General features: G+C 37.3%; 3 protein-coding genes across 7 annotated transcripts in view; 1 reads left to right on the top strand and 2 right to left on the bottom strand.

Moving 5' to 3' along the window:
* The window catches only part of LOC139109576 (pre-piRNA 3'-exonuclease trimmer), a 140,736-nt gene extending 117,984 nt beyond the window's left edge, over nucleotides 1-22,752 (top strand). For 2 of the 4 annotated variants that reach the window (XM_070668730.1, XM_070668731.1), the window contains 11 exons: nucleotides 17,578-17,812; nucleotides 17,967-18,251; nucleotides 18,327-18,531; nucleotides 18,626-18,727; nucleotides 18,803-18,922; nucleotides 19,013-19,112; nucleotides 19,215-19,314; nucleotides 19,420-19,506; nucleotides 19,623-19,711; nucleotides 21,045-21,143; nucleotides 22,159-22,421. In XM_070668730.1, coding sequence (XP_070524831.1) covers nucleotides 17,578-17,812; nucleotides 17,967-18,251; nucleotides 18,327-18,531; nucleotides 18,626-18,727; nucleotides 18,803-18,922; nucleotides 19,013-19,112; nucleotides 19,215-19,314; nucleotides 19,420-19,506; nucleotides 19,623-19,711; nucleotides 21,045-21,143; nucleotides 22,159-22,228 — 1,492 coding nt within the window. In that variant the 3' untranslated portion in view covers nucleotides 22,229-22,421. Of the gene's footprint in view, nucleotides 1-16,720; nucleotides 17,491-17,577; nucleotides 17,813-17,966; nucleotides 18,252-18,326; nucleotides 18,532-18,625; nucleotides 18,728-18,802; nucleotides 18,923-19,012; nucleotides 19,113-19,214; nucleotides 19,315-19,419; nucleotides 19,507-19,622; nucleotides 19,712-21,044; nucleotides 21,144-22,158; nucleotides 22,422-22,443 lie in introns of those variants that run through there. The other 2 variants (XR_011546853.1, XM_070668729.1) reach the window with 2 other exon arrangements.
* LOC139109842 (uncharacterized) lies at nucleotides 86-2,245 on the bottom strand. The gene is made up of 5 exons (XM_070669224.1): nucleotides 2,165-2,245; nucleotides 1,837-1,968; nucleotides 1,302-1,552; nucleotides 919-1,162; nucleotides 86-824 (listed from the first exon to the last, which is right to left on the bottom strand). Exons 1-5 carry the CDS (start codon nucleotides 2,243-2,245, stop codon nucleotides 732-734), a joined length of 801 nt encoding a protein of 266 aa, XP_070525325.1. The 3' UTR covers nucleotides 86-731.
* LOC139109574 (uncharacterized) lies at nucleotides 2,185-15,920 on the bottom strand. 2 transcript variants are annotated; one of them, XM_070668727.1, is made up of 9 exons: nucleotides 15,576-15,920; nucleotides 8,551-8,650; nucleotides 7,430-7,550; nucleotides 6,295-6,505; nucleotides 5,700-6,095; nucleotides 4,871-5,233; nucleotides 4,175-4,450; nucleotides 2,921-3,136; nucleotides 2,185-2,827 (listed from the first exon to the last, which is right to left on the bottom strand). In XM_070668727.1, exons 1-9 carry the CDS (start codon nucleotides 15,649-15,651, stop codon nucleotides 2,676-2,678), a joined length of 1,911 nt encoding a protein of 636 aa, XP_070524828.1. In that variant the 5' UTR covers nucleotides 15,652-15,920; the 3' UTR covers nucleotides 2,185-2,675. The 2 variants fall into 2 exon arrangements, with proteins under 2 accessions (XP_070524828.1, XP_070524827.1); XM_070668726.1 differs by lacking the exon at nucleotides 15,576-15,920 and adding an exon at nucleotides 9,187-11,487 and having other exon boundaries at nucleotides 2,188-2,827.
* Nucleotides 22,753-27,184: the final 4,432 nt, after the last annotated feature.

Consider the following 27,184-nt stretch of genomic DNA (forward strand, 5'->3'; position numbering starts at 1 on the left):
TGTGCAACCCTCCTAGCCGGCAAAGCAAAGTGACGGAGACCTGGGGTCTGGCGGAGGCGGTAGGACCTTTTACGCGATAAATAATCAAAGGGACGGAAGAGGGTGGCTCGATACAGAACACCGTGTTTCATAAAACTCCTTTTAGAATATTAAACTCTTCCCGCGTCATCATTTAATTCTTTTCTACGCGACTTAATTTTTATTTTCCGATTCTTTTTTAGTACTCTCTTATTATCTTTTTAATTATTCGAATAATTAAAATTAATCGAATAACGAAACTAAAAAACATTTTTTTTTTTCCACGGAGATGTTACAGATAGTGGATTTATATGAACCAGACGTTGAAAATTTATACATTTATAAAAGTTTTCTACACATACGTTCTAGTGATATAATTGATACCGAATAGCACGTGATTGTCCATTACGTAACATTGTACCTTTTTAATGGTCAGTCGAGCAGTCTCAAATATAAAATCTCAATTTTATATATTATACATATAAAATATTACTGTAAAAATTTGTATAAAATTTCTTTAAACATAAATATTAGATGACTAAAAATCTTAATATGTATAATATATATGTATATATAAACGTCTTTTTATTAATGCGAATTAAATATTAATTGCGAAGTTAGCGTGTTACTTTCGAGGACGCACATTCCGACGAGCACTAATTAATCGAAGACTTGTTTGATTACGGTCGTTCGATGAACATTGACAAGTCTCTTCAACATTCACTCGATTGCTCGCTGAAATTACTCGGTATTACGGTATGGCAACCGCGTCGGTGCCGCAATTTTTTCGCAAACTTCTCAGGATCCTGCAAGCGGCAAGCGATCTCTTTTATTTTTCAATTCTATTTAATCCAATCAACGCGAAAATAAAGCTCCTTTCTCTTTCCGTCTCGCCGTTACCTCAACGTTATTTGCGCCTGTCACCGTGTGAAAAGAATTCGATGATATATTTTTCTTCGCCTCTTTGGACACGAAGAAATTTGGCTGCGGCATCCAGTTCGTGCCGTAAGAAATCGGATGTATGTTCCCGCGTCCCGCGATACATATTTCATTCGACATTTCCGAACGACCGTCGTTGCATACTGAGCTAATTTCGACGTCGTCCATTGCCGCGTTCGTTTCGGTAACGAGCACCTCCTGCGTTCTGAGATTGAAGATATTTTATTTCGGTCAAAATTATCGTTATTATGCGTATTATTTCATGCTATTAGCTTCCCTCCCTTGTAACGGACTAACGAGCTGATGTGCCAGGAAATAAATGAGACACAAATTGTAATACAAACCTATCTTGCGACCATTCGACGCAGAACTTAGCTATGGAAAATATATCTTGTAGTTTAGTTGTGGCTTCTTTAATAAAAGCCTCCACGCGGTTTGGCGAGTTTGCGCATCCCAGAGCTGTTATTGCGATCGACATCGCGATAATCCAACTGATAAAATCAGCCGACATTACCGGTGGTTGTACAGGCGCAGGATAATACGAGGACCAGACTTGGTACCACCAAACATATGGAATATCTTGATATTCTGATTTCTACATCAAAATGTAAAATTAATGATAACATTAGAAATTTATTTATCGATTAGCTAATTAATTATTTCAGAATTATAAAATTAACGGTATTAATATTGCTCTTAAATTCTAATGGCCTATAAAATACTATATATTTTTTTTCTAAGCAAGAGCTTTGCAAAATTATTTCCCTTTACGTGGCAAACAAGCGCTTATCTTCTCTTGCATAAAAGCAGGCAATTCGAGCATTACGAAAGAAACTTCTTTGTTAGTTAGGGGAAGAATATAATAACGAGTCCACTCACGTAACTCCAATAATGCCAGACGCTGCAATAGAGTATTCTTTGGAGGATCAGCCATAGCCATAAAAGCGCGTTAACCGCGAGCCAGCTGACTGATACCTTTAAAAAAACGGATGTGTACGAGAACGCATTAAGCTATCACAGAAAATCGCGAAAGTTATCATACCTGAAACGTTTTGTAAAGGAACGTCGTGCCTAAGAAATCTGTAAACCGCGCGGAGGACGGAGGATTTTTCCATAAGATAAGCACCGCGGCCGTTGCGATTAGGAGAGACGGTAGCGTGTGGATGAAATCCGGGCCGACCGCGAGTTTCGCGTATTCGCGGAAAACCCTGTGCCGCAGAAACAGGATCTCGTGGGGAACGGTAACCAGGGTCCCTATCTGCGTGTGCAACGCGCTCAGGCAGGACATCACTAACGAGACCGCACGTTGGCCCGACTTTTCGGAAATATCCGTCACCGCGGGCGAACAAATCGCGGTTATGGTAATTACGTCGAGACGCCTGACGTGCGCACTAAAATGAACCGCGAAAGCGTCTGTTCTTTGTCCGGAAAGGAAAACGAGTGATAGTGCGAAAATAAAGTAGCGCAAACTCGATATATTTGCGACGAAAGGGAAAATATTATTTAAAGCTTAATTTATAAAAGTTAAAAAATTACTTCACGTCTTTAAGCTGAAAATTTTTCGGAGGGAAAAGAAATAAAAGACGTCTAAATGTTTAGAGAACATAGAAAGATATTTATTCATAAAAATTTATAATGTTTATCTAAAAGCGATAGTGATTTCTTGTTTAGAACGCTAATATTATTTACAATTATATACATTTTAACGCATAGACAGTCTATATAAGGAAATAATCGGGTCCAACGAAGGATCCACATTTAGGAAAATCCTGTGGCGCGACTACCATGTCGCCAGGATCCCCAACTTGCAAGATAACGTCTAAACCACGAGTCCAAGCGGTTGCATGCTCATCGCGTAGCATCCAATAACCTGCGTAGTTAAATAAGAGTCATAGTTTTATCAAAAATAATACAGAGAGCTCCGCGTTTAATATCTATGCCGGTTCGATTAGCGAATATTTACCTGGATTGTCGGCTTTAAATCGTAACGCCACGGCGCCAAACTTAGGCACGATAATGGTATCCTTAGCTAGTGCGCAATCGAGATTTCGCGAGAACAGTTGTCTTCTCTCGTCGAGTTTTTTTACCTCTTGCAATGACATACTTCGTCCAAATTGCCTGGCGCCCACCACGTAAAAACTGTAGCCGTGTAAGTGATAAAGTAGATCATTCAGGCCACCTGCAAAACAATGAGCAAAATAGTGAGTTAAATTAAAACAAAAAAAAATTATTATAGATTGGTTTAATTCAGTAAAAAGCCGCGTCACGAAATTCCCAGACGAATAATCAATGAGACTAATTTGCTGAAAAATACCACGAACCAGTAATCGATATCGTTAATTAGCTCGTGTAATTGCGAAGCTTTACGAAGAAAACCAATCGTGTCACGTGCTGTCATCAGAAGTTGCGGGATTTCTCTCGCTGTCGCAATCATATGAGAGTAAATCGCGATGACGCAGCGTATTATTGTTCTTTTGCCGAAATAATAAATTTCCCTCGCTAGAAATGATTTATGACGATGGAAGCTCTCGACTAATATCTTCGGCTTTCGCGTCAAACGTGAAAAGCTGTCATCGGGATCAACTGTAAATTCTGTTATGCGCTAATGTTCCTCACATACAGCTTTACTTAATGTAAGATTATCATTAAACATCAAGCATTGTATAATAATTAACGTAATTAAGCTGAGCTACGTAATTACGCAGAAAATCGTACCTCTATAATGAATCTCTGTGCTACAGAAACCTTGTCATATTTCGCATTAATATTTGCCTTATCTTAATTAAAGGTTTTGATTAAAGTTTAGCATAATGCGCACAGTAATTAACATACATGCGATAATTAAAAAATATTTTTTTAAATATAAAATTCTCAAAATTTTAAAGCATTTCTTTCCTCTATATTTTCTATTTTAACTTAAGGAAAAGAGAAACAAAATAAAACACTGTAACTAAACCCGGTTATTAAGATTACCTAGTAAAATAAAAGAGATAGAAAACCGAAGAGATCTCGTGCCGTATAACGTTAAAGATGAAATATCAGTGCCTATATTCTAGACTTTCTAAAATAAAATAAACGAGACAACTAGACTTCGAATGATTGAAAATAGAGAAGAAAAGGATTGCAAAATAAAAATAATTAGAAAGAGGAGGGAAAAAAAAGGGAAACGCAAAGAGCGCAGTTGTGTTGTTATCACTTCTCGAATGGGATTAATTACCCTGGTCCAGGAGAATAATCTCGACGGTTGCCCCCAGCGGCACGTGGCGCACGTGCACGCACTCGCATATGTCGCTTGCGCTGACGTCGCCGACGGGACGGCACCGACGTTGCGACACAGTTTCGTTGCTCTCGTTGATATCGTCCTCGCTGTCGTCACCGATGGCGCACAGCATCCCCGGGGACACGTCCTTACCTTGAGTCAACAGCGGCGATGACGGAAACGTAAAAGTGGCGTTGTCCACGTTCAACACCCGCGTTTCCGTTCCTCCGTTACCTGGACAAGAGAAAAAAGATTTTTCGCTTCGCGATTAGATAATCTAATTGTAAATCTAATCGCGCGTCGCTCTTCCGGAGATTTCTTCGGAGCGTTCGTTTAATGCGAATTTAATCGCGGAATTTACAGGGCGCGCTGCAACGCGAATGCAATCGGAGATCTTTTTCTCGCGCTCCAAAAGGCGATTAAATAAAATTATAGACCGACGCGTATTATCCGCGCCAAAATTTTAGGCAACCCGGATTTGAATGTAACGCGGCGAACGTAGGAATACACGGTGAAACTTAGACGGCAGAGTATTCGCATCCATTAGTTGAGTCTGCCCGCGTTAATTAATGCCCCGTGCAATTACGTTGCAATCTTAATTTGCACTTTCACTCCCATCAAGCGCTCCCGTTAGCTTCTTGAGTTATTACGCACCTATCAGTTCCGTCGCTTGCATCTTGTAGTTAATCGGCAGATACAGCGTCACGTCCGCTCTGGGGTTGGTCAGTGTCTGCGGCATTTTGCGAATATTTTGAATGTCCATGGCGCATAAATTATCTCGGTCGCCGCATTTCTCGGTGGGATTCGTCGTCACGGCCAGCCGATTCGATTCCATCTCGTCGGCATCGCGCCGATCGATAGCCTCCGCCGTTGTCGCAGGATTTTCCGAATTGCCTTTATAGTTGAGCATCGCCGCGCCATTTATCGCGTTCGTTCCGCATTCTTTCACCGTATGCACGTTCATCCAGTAGGAACCGATGCGTTTGCTCGCTTTCAGAACGAAGTCCGCCCTTTCACCTTTAACGAATATTGAGAACCTGCTCGTCAGTCTCGGCGTATTCAGTGAAAATCATGAGGGATCCGGAAAATGAAATCTTGCTTTATGGAAATAATTATAAAGTCAAATCATCAATTTTACGTTTGCAATATCGAATTCATTCTCGCGAATCGCGGCAAGTAAAAAAAGTACGCGCGGCGTACCACTTGATGACCCGAAAGCGGAAGCGAAAATAAATGTCATCGGCTACTATCAATTCACACCTGTAGAAGACAACTCGTGGAACTTACCACAAGGTGTTTCTACGGTTCTTTCGTTCAATCTTTGCTTTACGTAACCAATTTCTCAATGGAAAAAAGAAAAAAGGGGGGAAAAACGTTGATCAGCGATGTTTCAATAAAATATTAAATCATAAATCTTATTTTAATCGCGCAAAAATTCGATTGTAAAAAAAAAAAAATAACAAAAAATTAACGAGACTCTAACCTTTGGCCAAAGTAATCGAGGTGACTTGTCGCGGCTCTACGGGATATCCATCAAGCGCGATTAAGAGAAGTGAGTGGCCGTCGATGAAAAGGGTCACCGGGCATGCACCGGCACCTCCGGCGTTAGCAACGCGAAATCTATGACGCCGTCCTGGAATAACAGTAAACGTGCTCAGAGGAACCGTAGGTCCGCTAGGCTGCCGTCCTCTTCCATTAATTAGCAGAATTGCCGGTTTCGAATAACCCTGATTAAACGACACTTCCGGCGAATGTTGCCACTGGGTCACCAACACCACATGATTAGGATCGTCGGTATCGTAAAGAGCACGATGAGGCTCTCGAAGATCCGCCTGTCTCACGATTAACGATCCAATAATTCCGTTCGTCACATCGGTTCCTAAAAAAAAAAAAAAAAAACATTTTTTCCAGATATAAATTTAAATAACGATTTAAATTTATAAATTAATCATGTACGTACATATATATGTTTTATATAATTTCTTTTAATTTTTTTAATTTAATATAATTTTATATATAAACATATTTATACTTTAAATATGTTTTATTGCAACGAAAGAGATTTAACAATTATTCACCTGCATGTGCATGCCAGAGATGTGTACCAGCTATAGAGGCGCGAAATTTGTATTGGAAAGTTGTGTAACTTGGTATTGGACATTGCGTGACCAACGGTGTACCGTCCATGTACGGCATTTCCATTTGCGTTTGTCCACGCCAGTGGACCGCCACTGCTTTACCGGGTAGACGATTTATCACATCTACCACTAGGATATCGTTTTCACAAACCTATAAAAGCGCAAACCTGTGTGAGAGTTTGCAATAAAGGCCGCTAAAAATAGGTGAATTACCGCTTGGTTTCACGAGGCGAGAGAACGTACTTAGTTTTCAATCAACATTTCTAAAGCTTCGAAATGTTTGTAGATGAGGTAGATCGATCAGGCGCCAAGTAAAATTTGTTTCACTTCAAAGTGTTCGCTTAGTTAAACGAATCACGCGCACGAGATTTCTATATATTCCAGAGACGTAATCAATTACCAAGAGTGTATCGAGTACGTGTCTCGATCATCACGCGGCATTCTACTTTAACGCGAGAGAGAACTTCAGCTTTCATTACAATTGCAGATCACCGATTGCGTATAAAAGCGTATTAATATCATTAAAGTTGCGTGAAAATAAACACATGATTCTACATTAATTCCATGCAATTTCTTTTTAATTTTAGCAAACTCACGATCGTACCGTAGAATCAATCTTACCGTTAATGAACTTAACAATATATTTCGATCGCTTTAACTTGACTTTTAAAATCACATCACAAACTTAATTACTCTTACAATTTAATTACGTATTTAATTTGATATCAATCAAACTGAACTGATAACATTTATCCGTATCAAAGTAAACCTCTTCCACAAACATTCTCGCGCTTCAAACGATAAAATAGCACGAAAAATGTTCAGCCGGTGCCCACTTAAGTTTTAAGGTATAATAATTAATTTTGTATCAGGCTCTTCCGATTATCTATAAATTGTTTACGAATACGTCGTTAAAGGGGTGGTGTGATTTAATTAAAGCGAGACGGAGAGTGTAGTAACGGTGGCGGGCGATATTCTAAGCAAATTGCGTTCTCGCAATGAACTTCGTTGAATTCCCGGCGGTAAGTGTGATGCACCCGGACTATTGATCGGTGGTTGAACATCGAGGTCACACCTGAATACTAGGTCCTGGCATTTGACGATTCGCCGTAAGTATCCCCCGTCTTTGTCCGTCCGCGGAAACGCAGTGGTTGCCCAGGCAGGCCGTTTGGTTGAACGGACAGTCGCCGCATGATCTGCAAGGAATGCCGTAGTAAAATCGCAACATCTGACATTTAAAGCGTACTCGCGTCTGTCAAAAAAAAAATTTTTTGAGTTGTCACGCCGTATCTCTTATCGCCGGGAAAAGCGAACCTGCGAAACAACTCTTTATTTTGCACGAGAATATTTTTCGCGAAACTCCTTATCCGCTCGCAGGTATGCTGGAAATAAAGATATTTTCTAACACGCAAAGATGAATTATATAATTGCAGTATGCACGGTGAATCATACCCGATGACTGTAATATCTCGATTGAATAATAAGTTTACTCGAGTTAATGGCCTACTTATATTAGTGAACGATGAAAGAAAACGGACTGCATTATTTTCTAGCAAATGTTTGCATCATTCATTTAAATGCATTCGCATTCGTTAAATTGCCGTGAGATCGTTTGAATTTTTCTTGAGGAATACGCGGCGCCTACTTATTGCAATTCGTTTCGCGTGTCGGTTTCGTCGAGGCACCGCGCAATTGATAGTTGAATAGATTGATAGCGCGGGAGTCTTCCGTATTACATCGGTTGACGCTCAGGTATTGCGTAATAGTTATTACGTCGACGAGTCCGAAACCACCAGTACAACATTACTCTGCCATAATCGTAGCACGATTAACGTAACGTAACAGTAGAAAAGTCGGTACAATGTTGCAATCGTATAAAAGAATCCCATAATCATATGGTGCGGCGCACGTGAAGAGAAATATATTATAGTTCTCTTGCGTGATGCAATTGCGATCTAAGATGTGTTTGTTAGATAAAACTACTTTCCCTTTTGGATGCATTTTTTAATTTTGATAAATCGATTTCCAATAAGAAATTTTGAATTATGTAAGTTAATACTGACCTATATATTTTGTAAAAATAATAAAATTAAATTCGAGAGTTCTACGCCATAAATACACGGATATTATAAATTAAAAAAAGAACAAAAAAAATAAAAACGGATGTAAGACGCAACTAATGATTTTCTAACTTACTTGCTGAGTGATTGGAAGACTTCGAGCGTGAGTTTCACCCGACAGATCATAGGCCAATCCAAATGGTGACACGGTCTGTCACAAGAAAGGAATGTTTGTTCTGAAAAAGAAAAATAGAAAGAGTCAAAGAAAGTAAAGGGGGGAAGGAAAAAAAACGGCACTTTACTCGAAGTGAAGAAAGCAGTTTTCCTTCCCCTCGTCGACTGGGCGAAAATACAAACCGATAATCGATAGAAATGAAAGTCCAAATCACATAGAAAGTGCGTAAAGAAAATTTAATGATGGGCGCACATGGTGCACGCATCGGATGCTGTGCGGATTAGAAAGAGTAAAAATGCACTTCGCACATCACTAATTGCCATTATTATTCATTGTCAGCGAATTGCAAAGCCAGTCTTTATCATTAGAAAACTACAAGTCGTTTTGAATTGAGATTGCAGCTTGGTTTTCAAAAAGAACCCTTTCTGTATTCAAATACTTTCTCGAAGTTATTATTAAATTATACTTTCGAAAATTGTTTTACAAGTACGGTTTTGTAAGAAAAATTTAGGTTACGAGGCTTGTACGAAGCCTGCATTGTCTGTATAATGTATATCTGAGGACCTTAACTTTGGTAAACTAACCATTTCAACTTACTAGGTCTGTAATTGTTAATATGCAAAAATGTGGCCGCAGCGGCGATCATAGTGACAACCACGAGACATCGTAAAATATACGTAGTCGGTGTCGCCACATGATGGTGAACAGATTTAGGAGAATACATCGCCAACCAACGTCGTTATGCGACGATAACAATAGGTGACGACATTTATTCCTCGTGTGCTTTGGAGATTAGTTAATATTATATGTTGATTTGAGATCTGTGGGAATAATTAATTTTCATAGAGCATATGTGTGTTGGTTAAATGGCGAAAACCGCGAACGCTCTTACGCAGCGAAGTTATTTAATGGCCGGCGATCAAAATATCATAAATTTCTGTCATAAGTGAGAGCGAATTTTTTTTTCTTTTTTTTTTTCTATTGAATCGGCAATGTTCTGCGGAAAGCTTCGTGCCAAATAATCGGTGTCAACGATAATAAAATGGAGGCATCGGTGGAGAAAACCGGCTCTGAAAAGAAAAGAGTAATCATTTATTCAGACGAGACCGAAAGTTGAGCCACCGTTTGCTTCGTTCTCGTTAGGTAGGCTCTTTCCAGCTCCCGCTTTAAGACAAGTCATTCATCAATCAACTTTCGAGTGAGGTAACTGAATGATCGGATGATCACATTTGAAGAGTGGTAGAACAAATGATGATTGATCGTGTATTAGATTTATCGAATGCTTTTTATCACGCACTAACTGCAAAAGTGCTTCCGAAAACAACGAAGTACTTCGTATATTTTTAATAACATAAAATAATTATTATAAAACGTAAATGTCTCTAATAAATCGTATAAATGAAAGTCAACGGAGTAGTAAGCAAGATCAAGAACATTCGATTGCCTAATGATTACTTTTGTTCTATTATTACAGAATAGATTAGAAGAGGGTCATTATCACGTAAAGGCTTATTACGTGGAAAGAAATCTATTGTATAATATTCAATTCTGCACGTCATAATCTGATCTCGTTCTAAGACATACAGTAGATCTCCCGACGTTGCGACATTATTTATCAATAATTTTGCCGTAAAATTTTTCCATTGTGACTCGTAACTTTTTCCGAAAATTTGTGTTATCGATACGAGGTTTAAAAAATCTTAATCAGTAAGCGTTCTAAATAAGAAATTATACTCCGCGTGAATGTCCGTTCTATCAATGTATCACGCTGCTACGTTTTATTCCATTTTCAGACACTAGCCTTTCACATATGTAATCTTTCGTTATAAAATGTAAAGTCATGATTGCCAGTCGGTGATCATGATCAATTCGCGCCGGTATACTTCATAGCTAATTATACAGCACGCGATTAATTACTGGAAAAACATGTTACTCTTAAATTTTTGCAACAAGCAAAATAATAAAATATATGACGGAATTCCAATCCTTGTGACGATCGAGCACGAAAAAAAAATTGTAAAAAGGCACGTATATTAGAAAAAAATATATATATGAATCTGTATGTCACTGCACCACTGCGGACATTTACGTGAAACTGATATAACAAAAGCCACGAGCACAGTCGCGCTCCCCGTCGAAGACTGATAGGAATACCGAGAGTCCGAAATTCGTTGCCAGAATGTTTCTCTCCCGCTCCCTTTCGCCGACTCTTCTTCACTTCCTTATTATAAGCTTATGATCAATACCATGGAAATCGATGAAGGTTTGTTCATTCACGCGAAATTATTTGAAGCGATTTAATCGAAATTACGAAAAAGTCACCGATTAAAATAACACCGACCAAAGACGGTAAAAAAAAAAATATTTGCGCTAACTTGACGAGCATTCGCTGTACGGATATACGTGGCACTGCCTGCGAATTGCGACATAGATATCATTATATTCAAATTATTTGCATCGAACGGTCGCGTCGTCGATAGTTCAATAGAGAAACATTTCGTTACGTAAAAGCGGCTGCAAAAATGTTGAACGCCGCTTGAATAGAAATAGCCTGTTGTTATATTATTTCTAAGTATCACGGTACGTAAGTAGGTGCCTTTTTCTTGGTATAAAAGCGTGAAGTTTCAATGTAAAGTATTAGAACGACGTTTTTAAGATCAAGGTATTTATCTATCAGCGGGTAATGAAATAAAAGCCTAGTAGCGAAATGACGTTTTAAGGATGCTTAGGAACGACTACGATCGACGTAATATGATTAATGAATTTCAAATATCACTGCACCACTGTCGGTTGTCGGCACATGAACACGCCGTATGTCGACCGACGTCGCCGGTTCGCCGCGCACCCGGTAGCCAACTAAAGAACAGGCCCAATTTCGTAGCTGTGGTCGTGCAAATCGTATGACGTTTCATTTTCCCCTCTCTTTACGGCTCTAGTCCACGTCTACGAGGACCAAGGATCGCGAACCTACCTAGCCAAGTTTTTACACGAACCTCCGTTATTGCGGCAATACCTGTGTTAAAACACGAAGGCGACCTGTATGCCTAAGATATGTGTCAGAGGCAGTAACGATCAGTGAAAGTTCGCCGATGGGGCCTCAGCCGATCGAGGCCCCTACCGTCCCCGACAACCGGACCCCCCCGGGTTCCATCTCCCCCGGCCGCGCGAACACTTTCATCTCTCGACCTTTCTCCTTCGCGTTGGTCCAGCCGACGCGGCGCGCGGATTTCGCTTTCGCTGATGCCCAATCGATTCTACTCTTACTCACGTAGATGGATAGAAACAGTCATTGCGCTACCGTCACTACTATGTGAAAAACAAGTGACGTTTTGCTTTAACAGGATACACTTAAGTTCGCGTTTCTTCGGTCATTCACTGAGATTGCGACATCGTTGTTTGTCCGAGCGCAACTTTCTAGAGAGAGCAAGGGAGAGAGAGAAAGAGAGAGAGAGAGAGAGATAAATAATTAGGTTTGGAATGTACCTGATAAGTGCGTTAATCGAAGATATGAAGGTACGAAATCGATGAAGTCAATTATCTATAAAACTTTCTGTGAAAGCTGTCTCCCACATACCAATATTTCATTCGTGTTAAATTTTCCTACGCACTTTATTCAAGATATATGTATAATACTTAGGTTTTATTACTTCTATTTTTGACTTATTATTTTTAAAACAAATTTTTTTTATTAAATCACAAATAATATTAAAAAAAAAAAAATTACTGACGCAGTTGTGTAAAGCAAATCGGTTGGTTTTTTCCTCGCGGAAACGTATTATCGATAACAGACAATGTAATGGAGAAAACGGTTGCGTTTCCCGTTAGCAATGACTACTGCCCCAACATTTTCTCAGCGCCGCAAACATGCAAAACAACAAAAAAAAAAAAAAAAAAAGGAGCCGCGTAATTTTAAGGTTTTTAAAGTACCATTGCTTGAAATTGTCACTTTGAAGTCGATATGTTGTAGAACGCTTTTTCATCGAACATTTTATCGGCAAAGTGCCAGGTAAAGGATGTTACATAAAAGTTTTTGTATCACTGCGCCGATTAGAAGCGTGCCATAAAATTATAACGACTGAAACGAACATATGACAAAATTTCAGCATTTCTCTTACGCGTTATTACCTAATACATATTAGATAACACGTAGTTGCATTGAATAACAAAGTTGCACTTTGCGAGGATATTTACGTTATCCAATCCATATCAAAAAATCGACCGTCATTATCGTACTGCATCAAGAAGATATTACTTCTAAACTTTGCAACGGCCGTGTGTTTTATCGTGTCGTGAATGAATGATTCGACATTATGTTCGCTTTTTCTATCTTTGCCCGTAAGTAAAGATGCGCCAGAGAGAGTGGCTGATAATGCAGTTATCCGGAGGCTTAATTCTAAAATTGCTCAAACATTGCCTCAAGTGAAACTGTTTGCTTGCGAATTTATTAAAGTTAAGCTAAATGTCTAAACAAGTAACGCTACTTGTCACTCGTGAAAGTCCTTTCTTTCTTGAAAAATTATTATTTCCTCGTGCGTTTAGTATTATATATTTTCTTGCACATGGATTCGAATATTTACATACAGTAGATAAAAATATAATTTCTATATTTCGGTTATTTATCAGGAAGCGAGAACTCTCGGGCTCTATCTGTACGATTGAGATTCGTAAGTAAAACTCGACGTTTATCGTAAAAATTGACGCTTTCACTTGTTTAATTCAACGTAACGCATCTCTCGTACTTTTTACCACCCATTAAATTTCAACAAGCATTTTGTATATACGTATTTCGCTAATAATACAACTTCTAGGAAGTGCGGATAGATCGCGAGTAAATTCGCGTGCAAGTTACATTTACGCAAGACTGATTCGCGGCAATCGATTCGATCGGCAAATAATTGCTGAATGCACAATTGCATACGCGTAGAGATCACAAAACGAGGAATGTAATCATCAACGAAAATGCAAACTCGTATATAAATGCGTATACGTTTATTCATTAATCCCGCATATAATGCCGCTGATATACGCATAATATAATCGTTGCCGCGTGCAATTTGTCTATCTCGTTAATAAACGCGTGCAAATTAACACGAAGAAAATAGAAAAAGTAAATTGGTGAACTTAATATTTGTAATTTCCAATGCAATTGATAAAAGTAAAAATAAACACCACGGGGAATTAATAATTGCTTTTAATTGTTATACGCAAAACTTGTTGTCGGTGAGGTTTCGCATATTTTTTACACGATTAAATATCTATTGCTTGCAAGTGTGCAAGATGTTGGCGTTTGCTTTATAGCTATTTTTAAATACGCCGGTTTATGAGTTACAATTAATTGCTAGAAGGTAAAATACCGGAGAAACTTGCTGTCGAAAAGGCTAAATGATTACAAACGATAAATTCTCGAAGCGGCTGATACTTCTTCAAGGTATAAAAGAGGAGAAAGTGAAGGATATTTAGTCAATGACGAAAAAGAGACATTGACACCGACCATGTTAAATCACAAAAATTCGAGCACCTCTCAAAAGGAAGTGGCGTATTATCGAAAAGCGAAATTGTGTGCGCGCGAATCGTTGCGTGTAACTTTCACACAATTTTTGACTTAAGGAATATGTTACGATAAAAGTAGCGCTCGAAAAAGCGCCCCGCTTTTATCTTATTGTAATATACGTACATTGAATTATTTTGTAGCGTACAAAACGCTCGAGTTATCTTCAAAATTAATAAAACGCGCACGTAAAATTATTCGACATATCGCCGTTTCATTGAGAGAATAAAAAAAATACGTGTGCGATGGCAAACAACTTCGTATGTACGAACGAAGGCAAACAACTTTAACCGGACTTGTAAAAATAAAAATTATAATACTATAAGAAAATATACATTTTAACATATAATTTAAGTAAGTAAAGAAGCAAGTGTGCAAAAAAAAAAACGTGCAATATATCAAGATAATTTTTCCCTCATTAAAAAATAATAATAAAATCTTTTAACTATTCTTTTGCAAAAAGAACCCATCGACCCCACATACATGTACGACAAAAATGTCGTTAGATAATTATATTACTATTATTATATTACTACTCGTATTACAAAAAAAAAAAGAAATCCTGTCTATCTCCTTTCTATCGGGGAGTGCCAAAATTTATAACATTATGCTTGAAAGCGTGCGTGATAGTATGGTGGCGAAGTTAAGTTTCACGTTGACACACGCTATATGCTATCATCAGCACTCATATCCGAGAAATGTAGCCGCGGGCGATCAGCATCCGCAAGATTGGTAACAGAGATGCATGTACGTAACTGTAAATTTTGATTCAAGGTTCAGGGTCATTTACCTTTTGCAGAGAACTTGATTAGTACTAATAGCGCAAAACGTTTCTTCAGTACATTTTGCTCTTGGCAATATATTAAATAATGCAATTAAAAAAAAAAAAAAAGAATTTCTCTACTTCTTCCCATTCTGGAAATTTTTATGCAAATAGTATTTATAATTAATTTTTTTTTTCTTTTTAGTTTAATTAATAGTTTAATAATTTCTTTTTTATTTTAATTCGAAACTTTCGAAAGTAAGGATTTCTACGATTTAAATAAAATTGTTATAAAAATTATTCTAACGAGTTTATAAAATACTAATTTAAAATTTAAATTTATGTTAATGTAAATTCAACCATGTACCCGATTTGGTTTATTCGAATATTTTCCGCGTTCATATCTATACAAACGTGTACAACTATTAAATTACTTGTTACACACTTACTTACATCCATTTCGTGAGATATAAAAAGAACCTGAACTTTGAAATTGATTTGACATTTCAAACTATAAAACTGAGTGTTCTAAAGAAATAAAAAAGAACTGTTCGCGCAAGAAATTATAGAATGCTTTGTCTCAAGTTTTATTATAATTTTCTTGTCGTTTTTTTTTTTTTTTAATTAACGTCTTTACTTTTGATTTAATTTTTTTTACTATTACGTTAAACTTACCTGGAATAGGCGTGAAGTAGATAATGGTCGTAACCACAGAGCTCAGGCCAACTAAGATCCCGAATCTGAAGAGCATGGTGTGCCTAGCGAATCGGGACTTGTTAGCCGAGATAGCCAGACCCGCGAGAGGCGCGAGAGCGTGGAAAAGCAAGCCACCGAGAGAAGGTACTGTCCGATGTCGTAGCCGCGGACGCACTAACGCTGGTTGAGCAAGTTCATTGCCAGAGAGAGAGTTGATTCCCGATTAAAAGAAAGATGTTTCAAGCGGAAGCACTAGCGTGTATGCCGTGCCGTTTACACGGTCTCTCGCCATAGTAGAGATTATACACATGCAGGTATCTTCCGAAAGGATCACGAATACCTGCCAATCTCGAGGGAAATCGTATATCTCGCAACCTTCCACAATACTATTCTTGCTTAGACCTTTGCTCAGCAATATTATTTAGGTACAGTAAATGCAGTCACGCCATTTAATTCCACGTTATCAAATTAATTGCTGTAATTCGTTAATTATTTTTATCTAGGTTATTAATTATATAGTTTGCAAGGCGCAAAAAAAAAAAAAAAAAAACGAAATAATTATACCTTGTTATATAAGCACTTCTCTTGGGAACATTGATATTTCCTGTTACGCTTTTAATTGCAGATATGTTTAAATATTTTAATCTGTGCTTATACATTTTTAACTCCTATGCATTTTTCTCGGTTTCTAAAGGCTCCTCCGTTTTCTATTCATCTCGATAAAAGCAGGCTCTATTTGTGAGCTTTGTACATATACATGAATGATTTCATGTTGACATAGATAATAGACGTGTTAACTTACTAATGATTTGTAGTTTACTTAGTACTCTTTACCTAGCTCCAAAGATAACGTGCTAAAAAAGAAGCAAAAGCGATTAAGCGACACGCAATAAATACGATTTAATTTATATAAACCAATAAAACGAAAAAGAATACTTACATATAATTTTTTTATTACATTTTTATCTTTACAGTTCGTTGAAAATGCAGTATATATTTTTATTAATTCTGAAACTTGTAATATTAAATAGAAATGCTTGTTCCTCGGTACTATAAATTCCTTATTTACGACGTGCGTTTGGTAAACTTGGAAAAGAAATTTTACAACAATTAAGATTAGCGAATAGAGACGTTATTATTTTGCGTGAGTTTCGAAGGCATTTAAAAAACAACTAAAACAGGTGAACTAGCACAATTTAACTTACATAAATACTGGTGGAAGCTCATTTAATCAATAAACTGCTTATGCTTGTACCTATAGCTGTTTTAGCTATGTGTACCATATACGTAGATATACAACATCGGGAGAAATCTTTTCCGATTAGTATACGTCACACGATAAGAGTATGTACGCTGGAAAGCAGATATAGCGTTTGCTGCACCGACAGCAGCTGGCGAACGTGACTTTAAAGTCGTGTGCGTCGAGTTTCACCACATGTGCCGCATGTATGTACCGCGCCGGCCGGTTTGCCGATGACTGATTTCCCCCCCGTTCTCTTCTCACCCCTTGCCTCTGCCTCCTAAGGTTACATACGCTAGTTGCTATCGTCGCAGAAAACGCCATATCTGTCTTTCGGTGTACATATATGATGGTGATATCATTAATAAAGTTTGTGTCCGCGGACAAATCTCAGGTTTGTCTCTTTCAGTTGAATTGCCTGCACTAGTCAGAGGTCTATCTCCTTTCGTCTGAAAAAGACAAACTTTCATTAGTGGTTCGGCGGGTCCGGCGTGCCTAACAATTGTTTTGTACGTTCGAGAGAATTATGATCGAAGTCACGAATGAGAATTTCAACGAGGTGTATCCGCAGCTGGAACACGCGTTAAAAAATGCAAATTTTATTGCGATTGACGGGGAATTCACAGGTATTGAAGGCGAAGATGTAAAAAATAGGTTAGTTCATAACCTAAAAATACATACACGAACAGTAATTTTACCAGGTAATTAATGACCATAACGTTTGATGATTTATCGTTGTAGCTTGTTCGACTCCGTACACGAGCGGTATGAAAACAACAGGAGCCACATTCAACCTTACATAATAATTCAATTTGGTATCACGGCGTTTCGACGACTTCAAAATGAAAACAAGTACACTGCGGAGGCCTACAATTTCTTTCTGCTGCCCAGATCTATTCCGTCAAAGAACAGACACTTTCTTTGGCAGGTTAAGGCGTTAGAATTCCTATCCGCATATAAACTGGATTTCAACAAAGTATATACACTCCTTATATTATCGTTTATATGTCAATGTTAATTAATTTTTCATTAACTATTAACTAATTAACAAAAATGAAAACAAATCTTAAATTTTATTTAGCATTTTATTCCGTGGCAGTACAAAAATTATTTATGTAAAAATATTTTAGATTGTTTATCAAGGTATCTCGTATATTGATCAAGACGACGAGGCAAATTTGCAGCAACAGTTTAAAGAGAATACAATATTTGAGAATGTGGAAGAGTTGATTATGTATAAAGAGAAAGACGATTTTAGAAATGTGGTCACTCAAGTATTTAATTGGTTGAATACAAGTAGTAGTGACACAGATTCGTTCAAAATTGAATCTGCTACTCCAACTTTGCAGTATTTTATGCACAAAGAATTGAGAAAGCAATTCCCAAATATTTGGACCTTATCAGGGAACAATATGGTACAATTATACTGCTTTTTAAAAATGATTTTAATCTTTCAAAGCTTTCGTAACGTTTTTTTTTTAATTTTGTAGATAACAGTGATTAAGGTGCCACTGGAATCCAGAAGAATATTTGAACAGGAGGAAGGTTCTATATTAGAAACTGTGTTACTTGAGTCATACTTAGGTTTTTCAAAAGTATTCAAGCTCTTAGTTAGTTTAAAAAAACCTATAGTTGGACACAATTCTTTATTAGACTACATGTTTATACATCAACAATTCTATAAACCATTACCAAGCAAGTATTAATAGAAAATAAATTTTTTTTATGTTTGTTATTTTTGATAAAGATGAGCATTAAATCGAAATTAATTATGGATAATGTTTTGCAGAAAAATATATTGATTTTAAAAATAATATACATAAACTGTTTCCAACAATTTACGATACAAAATTTTTAATCTTTGAACTGAGAGAATTTCTCGAAACAAGAGGTAATTATTTAATATTTATTTATGTAAATGATTATTTAAAAGCATACTAAATGTATTTGGGATTTTTCTTTTCAGAAAAATGGAAAGTTACATCTCTAAGTGTTTTAGTAGACTATTTTACAGAAAGTCAAGGAAGACATTTAATACTAGGATCACCTGTTGTTGAAATGTTGAACAATTCAGAAAAACTAAATGGTAAACGTCCAGTTACATTTTTTTTCTTTTTTTTTAATTTAATATAATATCATTGTTATTGATGAATTAATAATATTTTCTACTTTCCAGAAATCTCTCATAAATATCACACTGCAGGATGGGATGCTTATTTTGCCGGTTACCTATTTATTAAAATAGCGCATATAATTGCTTTAAAACGTTATGGAGAGTAAGTTATATGTATGTGTTGATATTATAATTAGTAAAAGTCAATAATTATTTTTCCCTTAATTATTACTTGTATAATATTGCAAATATTAAAAAATTTCAGAATCGTAAGTACAAAAGAGATAACACATACAGAATTAATGAACGGCTTAAAAAACTATAAAAACTGTATAAATATTATACGCGGCAGTACATCACATTTGGTAAGAAAAATGAAAATTATTGCAATAAATATATTATTACTTCTATAAACTTTTAAAAACTGTCGACTGTACAATATTATTTTTATAAAAATATTTATTTGCTAGAAATTTGATGGGCCTGAACCTATATCGACTCGACCGCAATGGCTTTATGTGAAAACATTAGCATCGACACCAATAACTGCTTCACAGGTATTTTTTATTGCAAGCACATTGCAATTGAAATCTTAAACACATATTTCGTATATTGCAATATTCCATACATAAGTAGGAACGATTTGTAATTAGTTCATAAAATATTTTTGTAGGTAGCTGAGGAAATGTCACAGTTTGGTGCTGTTGATGCAAAACAATTTACACCGAAGCGTGTTTTAGTTGCAGTAGCAAATCACAGAAGGTTAGTAAACTTTCTATCAAACTTTTTCTTTATTTATGGCAATTTGTCATTATGCTCTACATTACATATATAAATAACGAGAAACATCATTTATTACACACTTTTGAGTGCATGAAAAATAGAATAAGTCTTCATATATATATGTATATTTAAAAAATGATTACTGCCAACTGCGTTCGATTTTGAGATCTGCATGAAAGTACCATAACAGCCGTGAAAAACAATGAGAAATTAAATCTCAATAAAGGCCGGAAGTGTCGTATATATTGCTTCATTTTTTCGTGCGTATCTCAAATAAATATAAATATCGAATATATAAATGTACATACAAAAGAGGGAGAAAATTTTATAATAATGTAGAGCTGCTGATGCAGTGCAAGGTGGCGGAACTATTTTGGATACTCTTCAAGGGCAGTTGCATATACTCGTCAATGCATCGCACAAAATGTGATTTTAGTGTATCTTCGCCTCGCTTACTTTTATATAAACGTTTCTTTTTTTTTTTTTTTTACGAGTCGTATATTAATTTTATTTAATCATTTACAATATAATTAAATAATTATTATGGCTATCTCTTTAGTAATTAATCTGATTATACGGTCAATCAATCGACTGCGCGAATTTATCTAATTCAAATAATTTGAATACACTGCCTATAATTCAGTAAATCAATTACAATTGCTTGTTTTGTGGGAAGTAGTAGTTTTTGTTTTAATCAATTAAATAAAATGATATTTTGTGCGCCGCATTCATTGACCTATCGTCGTATATTGCGTTTAATAAAAATTGCGGGCACTCTGTTATCACTTTTAGGAGTATCAAATATTTCTCTTATCTCCAAAACGATTTGATAAGGTGATTCTTAAAATATTTACCTTACCACGTATCTGTACGGAAGATAATCGAAAAGACTCTTTCCTACGTTAGAACTAAAACGTAAATTATTATCAAACGATAAACGCTGGTTATGAAATTTTTTCTTTTCCGAATATCGACAGAACAGATAATTAATTCGATGCCGTCATACAGTATACGCGTAAGATTTTCTTCGTCATTGGCATCGTTCCCGTTTTTATGTCGCTTTTACCAACGAACTTTTGCGGATATATTTACAACGCTTATTAAAAGATCCGCCACTGTCTACGCCACCATGTACATTATTATTAACGGTCTATTATTACATTCGATATGCCACCCGTGTGCAACTTTTGTCACGCAAAATTGGCTTAATGCGTTATTACGTTTATTTCGTCGAGCGAGACGATCAGAATTGTTGGACGCGCTCTCGTTTGCGAAGCAACGATCAAAAGCAATTTCCTCAATTGTTTTACAGCGCACGGGACATACTGCTACATTTCAAGAAAAACAAGGAGCTTTATGTGGTACCTTATAGTCCGATACGGCATTCACCTTCGGTGCAATTTATTTTGTGGTACGTATAAAAATCGGTAATTAATGGTGCTCCGCGCCATATGTACGATAATTTGGCACAGATTTCGGTCACAAATTGTCTTTCGCAAGCAGACGCATTAATTTATTTAATTTATTCAAAGTGCCTCGTGCATTTCTACTTATCGACGATGTACGTATAGCATTTTTACCCGGAAGAAATTCGATTCTATTGACAGTATTACTTAATAATCATTTTATGATTCGAAAGAAAAGAAAAAAAAATTGTAGAGGTTTTAAATTAAATTCAAATCCTCAAAGTGTTTAACGCAGGAGAGGTCAGTGCGAGAATCAAATGTAGGCCGTGCGTAGACGTGACAAGGTACGATAGTTTTCAGACTTCTCGTCGATCTCGGAGCACCTCACGATGACATAATTACGATTCTAGTCGGCTGCGGTCTCGCCGTTAAAACCAACTCGATCCCTATTAGTAGCGATACGCCGCTGAACACGTTACGTCAAACAAATTAATGACTCCCAATTGGGCTGTGTTTGCGAAGTCTCTAATTAGTGTCGACACTGCCGTAAATGCAGAAGCCGCGATTCACGTTGCCAATTGTTGCGAAGGCATTAACGAACGATCTGGTCGATCGCCGCATTACCTAATGCCCGGTGAAAGACGCGTATTCTTCGTCATTTTCCCGGCTAGCTCATTTCGCAGGATCGATATATCAATCCACGCTCATCATTACCGCGTTTCGAGCGCAATGAAAACGCTATATTTAGGTCGCCAAGTCGCCCGTTTGCCCTCACACTCATGTGCTGTATATAATAACGTTCTTCAAATTTACATAGATATTCATCGATTTCTATGGTCCCTCCGTCGGTTTTAAAACGCCCTTCATACTTGACAATAGCAGCTCTTATCGAATTTTATTGACGAAAGAAAAAAGGCATGATTAAAAATAAGACCCTTTAAAAATATTTTAATTTGTGATATAATTCTTAAATTCAAATATTTAAAAAATGTTTCTTTTTTTTTTTTAATTTAATTATAGGAGCAGTATAGTTGTTTCCGGTGGAATTTTTGCATGGGTGCTGCATCAGAAGTTTCAAAGGAGCTCTTAAACTTGAACTGTACATATCTTTATATGCGAAACCAAAGTTTTATATGTATGATAAATAAGGAACATATTGTCTAAAAAAAATTAAGAAAAGAAGTACGTAAGATTTTTAGAATATAACAAGACACATTTTTTTTGTGACGATAATAAATAATGAAATCTTGCGGTGATCTATTCTAAATTCGTTTTATATGTGTTTATTCTACCTTCGATTTGTAGCCAGGATCTCCGGGAACACCGAGGTTACTGAACGACTCTGCCACCGAGATTAAGCCTGACGATTCTGTAATACACCTGCGTATAAAAAGCTATTCGCGACGTAAACAACAAGACTGTTTGTCGTTCGCTTAGAATTAAGAGAGCGGCACGCAAGGTGCGGTGCGAATTTGCGATGCAGAAACGACGAGCGTTTTACGCTCCGCCGCCATCCTGTTTAAATTTAAGATTCAGCTCGCGAGCGGAATCTTCGCGGGAGTCGTTATTATTACGACTCGTAGCAAGAGCTGGGGAATTCGAAGTCGAATGAGGTAAAGTTCGAATTTTCGAGCCGAACGGGAAGTACTCTTCGCTCACCGGGGATACTTTTCTCTTTTTTTCTTTGTTAAAAAAAAAGAAAAAGAAAGAAAAGAAAAAAGTATTTGATAAAATAATTATCCCACGGTCGCAAGTCGTCGACTGTCACGTACATCCATCCGTTCTCCTGTTCTCACGCCCGTTTTTCCTTAATATTTCTTTCGCGACGTAATCGATCGTAATTTCTTCCGCGATTATGTAGGCGCTGAAAAGAAGAGTTCGCGGGCGAGAGTCGCCGGCGCTTCTCTCGATCGAAGTGGTCCATACTTCATCGTGCTTCCGAAGTAGAATCACAACGGAATCACCGTCGATATCTCACCGCAAAAGTTTTCTCTGGCCGTTACTCAAGGCCAAAGCACTCGAAATAATGCGGCAGCAATTTGTGTGGGTGTTACGGCTGGACAGTCAGTCTTGGTCGCGCTGGTATCCGATGGCAGGTGGACTCTTCAAGCAACGCTCTCTTTCCTCGTTCTCGCGGATGAGGTAAAGGTCGGCCGCGTGGGCACCAGCCCAGAGCTGCGAAATTGGGTTAATCAAACTGCGAAGATCGGAACGTCTTGATTGATACACGCGATGCAATCAAGATCTGATTCAGAAATAAGAGGAAAATCAAAGATCAAGATAGCCTACGCGCGGTGGTGGAATCAGTACCTAAACATTTTTAAATTCGATAAAAGAAAGCTTAATAAAAAATTAAATGTTTTTTTTATCGGCGGGGAAAAATACCGGAAGGTTTAACGTTGCATATAAAATTTTCTATTATCATGTTATATTTCATAGATATATTTTTTTTACAGATTTGCAAGCGATTTTTCTGCAGCCAAATATTCAATGTGTATAAATTTAACTGATCCTTGAGTCACGAATTTGTGCGTGAAAGAGCGGTTAGCCCTTACATAACGAGTATTTTTTTTAGTGCGATTAATTGAATAATTAATTGCAAGTCTATATAATTTATCGTGAGATACATCTCTCTTTCGTTACCTTTTAATTTTATTTAACATTCTATTTCACAATTTAACGATTCAATGTAGCAAAAAAAAAATTTTGTTTAATCGCACTGAGATATTAATCTCGTGCGGCTTCACATACGCAAATGCAATTCTGGCGAACGATCAACGTGTACAAATACAGAAAATATAACGTCGTCGTGGGCGGGCCACATTTCTCAAACTTATAAAAACGGTACTGGATCACGACACACGTAAACACGTTTGGCAACCACCTACATGCACGCTGGCGCTTGCTATGAAGTCGAGATCCATCGGTAATCTAAGAGGAGTTCTTCAACATATAGAAACATCTATCACACGATCATATAATCGTCTATCATTCCAAGATTATTAGATCATGTACGTGTAAATTTTATTTTATCGTCATAATTTTTTATAAGCACTATTAATCATCAATTAAATCCCACCGTTTCGACATCGTCTCTCGTGAGAATTATATTTTTTTAAATCACCGGTGGAAACCATCGTTTTATTACAATGAATTTGTTTGCCATTATAAGTATATTATATTTCTATTTTTTTTATTTATTAACATATTGCGAACTTTATTCAACTGATTATCGAATTCCAACGTCTAGCATAGGATTCAATTGGGAAGGTAACGAGAAAAACCTCTGATACCATCGGGAGTCATATATAAGAGCCGTAGTCACGTAAGCGGAAGGACGAATCGGGAACATTTCACGTAAAACGATTTGTCTTAATGTATAACGTGCAGAACGAATCATCAATTCGAAGTGGGACAAAGCCACGAGTATTAATGGAATTTCCCCGAAAATTGGCTGCTGCCCGGCAATATCTTTTCTAGCAAAAGCAACGCGAGTCTGTCCTTTTCGAATGCCATCCCTCCACTCGTCCCGTTCCTCTTCATCGTCACATGAATATTACGCGTAATCCTTTGTCTTTGTCTTTAGCTTTTCCTCCCTTTGTCTCTCCCTCTCTTTCTCTCTCTCTCTCTCTCTCTTTTCGTGTCGTCCCTTTCTTTCCCTCTTTTTCACCCTTCTTCTTCTCATTCTCTCTTTTCCGCGATGAGCTCGTTACCGCTTGCCTGCCGCCCGTAAAATTGTATCTCGTGACTGCCAGAAATATGCTCTGCGAACCCACCTATCCGTTCGCCTTCACCTATCGGTCCGGTGCCGTTTCCCAGGACGACGGAGGAATATCGCCCGGCGACCGTAAAGACGATTGAAAATACACCGTCGCGAGCCTCTCGTCGGCGGATTTTGAAATCTTCAACCTCGACGCCGATGCAGCATCGCTTAGCCGCCTGGCATAGCTTAGCACCTGTCGCACCGTCGCCGACGACAGTAGAAATAACCATTATGCGCGGACCGCCGACACGCACTTATACAAAAAAAAAAAAAAAAAAAAAAAGAAGAAAGAAAGAAAAAGGGAGTTGGTCTCAAATTGAGCGTGTGTTACATTATCACGCATAAACGAAAGAACAATTGCGTTAACTTTGAACATGTAAGTTTCAATCCAAAACTAATTCTTTTTAAACTAAGAATAATTAATTTCCAATTAAAACTTTATGTATTTAAATTAACGCAATCATTGTTTTGCTCGTAAGTAAGAAATATATGAAAAAGAGTATTAAGAGTGTTACATATGCCTGACTAAAAACATATCTATGAAGAGAAGAAAAAAAAAAAAAAAATACTTGAGATAATTTTCCAAAAACCGAATCGAGATAGACTCTCATTCCCTTCAAACAAAAGCCAGACATTTATGTTTGCCGCCGTGTCCACGTATTTTCGAAAAGGATATTACGTAATATCTTCTCAGGGATTTACGATTCTGCAGACTGGTAGATCGCTGTCTATCTTAATCCCGATGTGTTAGGGAAACCGAGCGGGACGCAGCGGCGAGAGCTCCAGTTCTCCTCGCGCCGTCGAATAGGCGGCGGAGAAAAATTAGATGAAGAAAAATAAAAGGTGAGATTAATCCCGCGCTAGAGCCAGACACGCTGGGATTCTCGTAGACAGTCCCAACAGTTTTCGAAGTCCTCTGTACGACTATTTCGGTCCATAAGCTGAATCGCGGAAATAGCCTAGCCTAGCCCCTGGCCTAGAGCGTAGGCTTGACCGGCCGTAATAGCGGCTTTCTCAAGGATCCCTCGGGACGTCACGTTCACGTTGGGCAAATTAAGAAAACCTAGCGGGAGATCACTTCCTCGCGCCCGAACAAGATTAATATAATTCGCTAAACAGGTATTAATTAAATATTAATCGAACGGAAGCCTTCGTGCCCCGACTTTCGTACTATTAATAATTATTATTTCAATTTTTATTGCAGCGTAGATTAGTATCTCGACTTAATAATTATTATTGTTCAGCCCGCAAAATCCAGCTCCGGCCACGAGAGCTTATCTTCAATTAATATTTAATCTGATAGATTTTAATGTCCCGTATCACTTATTGAAGTTAACATTATTTTTTTTTTTTTTTTTGTTAATAATCGTGGGTGTTACGCAGACACCGATCCATAACAATGATATATTTTATCGCACGGCCAATCAACTACCAACAAAGGTCGCATTATCCGCGGAAATAATCGTGCGTCCACCACGCACGTTTGTAAAATGATGAATACGTACGTTTAGCTTGTTCAACTGGTTTACTTTATCGAGTTAGGTGTACTGAAAATTATGAGAAGCGGCGAATTAATAAAGTATAAAGAGGTTCTGTGTGAAATTTTCCGTAGAGAAAAATTGATTCGACATTTATCAAAATAGCTAACGTATTACGTATTAGTTACAGAAAGAAGTCAAAGTTGATTTTCCCGGGGTATATTTTTATCATCCAGGGGGTGTGCGTAATCAACAGCAGCCCTTGCCCTCGCAGCGCATCTCGAAATATTCTTTTTATCATTGCGTAATAATACGTCTTTCGAGCGCTCTTAAAGGAATAAGTCTACTTTGCCCTTTCCAACGGGCTTGAAGTACCTTTGACAAACCAGTGGAGCACGATACGATACACAGACCTTCCGTAAGTACCCGCATTTATTATTATACAATTAATATCCGATGATTAGCATATCAAGAAGCGCACCCTCGGAAAAATGCATCCTTTTCTAATCAAGAATTAATTTCAACGCACATGCGCGCGAAGTTTAATTTAAAAAATTATATATACATACATTTATAAAGGTGTGTAAATTCTAAAAATAATTTTCTCGAACGTGGAAAAAAAAAAGAAAAAAAAAGAAATTGTTGAAAAATCATAAATTCGCGTTTTCGTTTACAATCTCGAGATTAATATCTTTGCCTCCGCTCCCAGACTTTGTTTTCGTCTGACAATGAGTATCATCCGTCATCAGAGATCCGTGATAACGTTGCGACAATGACGCGGTCTCGTGCCACTCGCTATTATCAG

This window comes from Cardiocondyla obscurior, linkage group LG18 (genome assembly GCF_019399895.1).
Source record: "Cardiocondyla obscurior isolate alpha-2009 linkage group LG18, Cobs3.1, whole genome shotgun sequence".
Classification (NCBI taxonomy): Eukaryota; Metazoa; Arthropoda; class Insecta; order Hymenoptera; family Formicidae; genus Cardiocondyla; species Cardiocondyla obscurior.

Bases quoted from the DNA above. Each gene is read 5' to 3' on its own strand.
- LOC139109842 (XM_070669224.1), bottom strand. From the start codon at position 2,245: ATGTCCTGCCTGAGCGCGTTGCACACGCAGATAGGGACCCTGGTTACC. The intron at 1,969-2,164 runs GTTTTCCGCGAA...TTTCTGTGATAG, and splicing joins TCCTGTTTCTGCGGCACAGG to CTTAATGCGTTCTCGTACAC. The intron at 1,553-1,836 runs GTGAGTGGACTC...ATTTTGATGTAG, and splicing joins TCTGGCATTATTGGAGTTAC to AAATCAGAATATCAAGATAT.
- LOC139109574 (XM_070668726.1), bottom strand. From the start codon at position 9,313: ATGTATTCTCCTAAATCTGTTCACCATCATGTGGCGACACCGACTACG. The intron at 7,551-8,550 runs GTAAGTTAGAAA...CATTCCTTGCAG, and splicing joins GTCTTCCAATCACTCAGCAA to ATCATGCGGCGACTGTCCGT. The intron at 4,451-4,870 runs GTGCGTAATAAC...TCTCTTGTCCAG, and splicing joins GCAAGCGACGGAACTGATAG to GTAACGGAGGAACGGAAACG.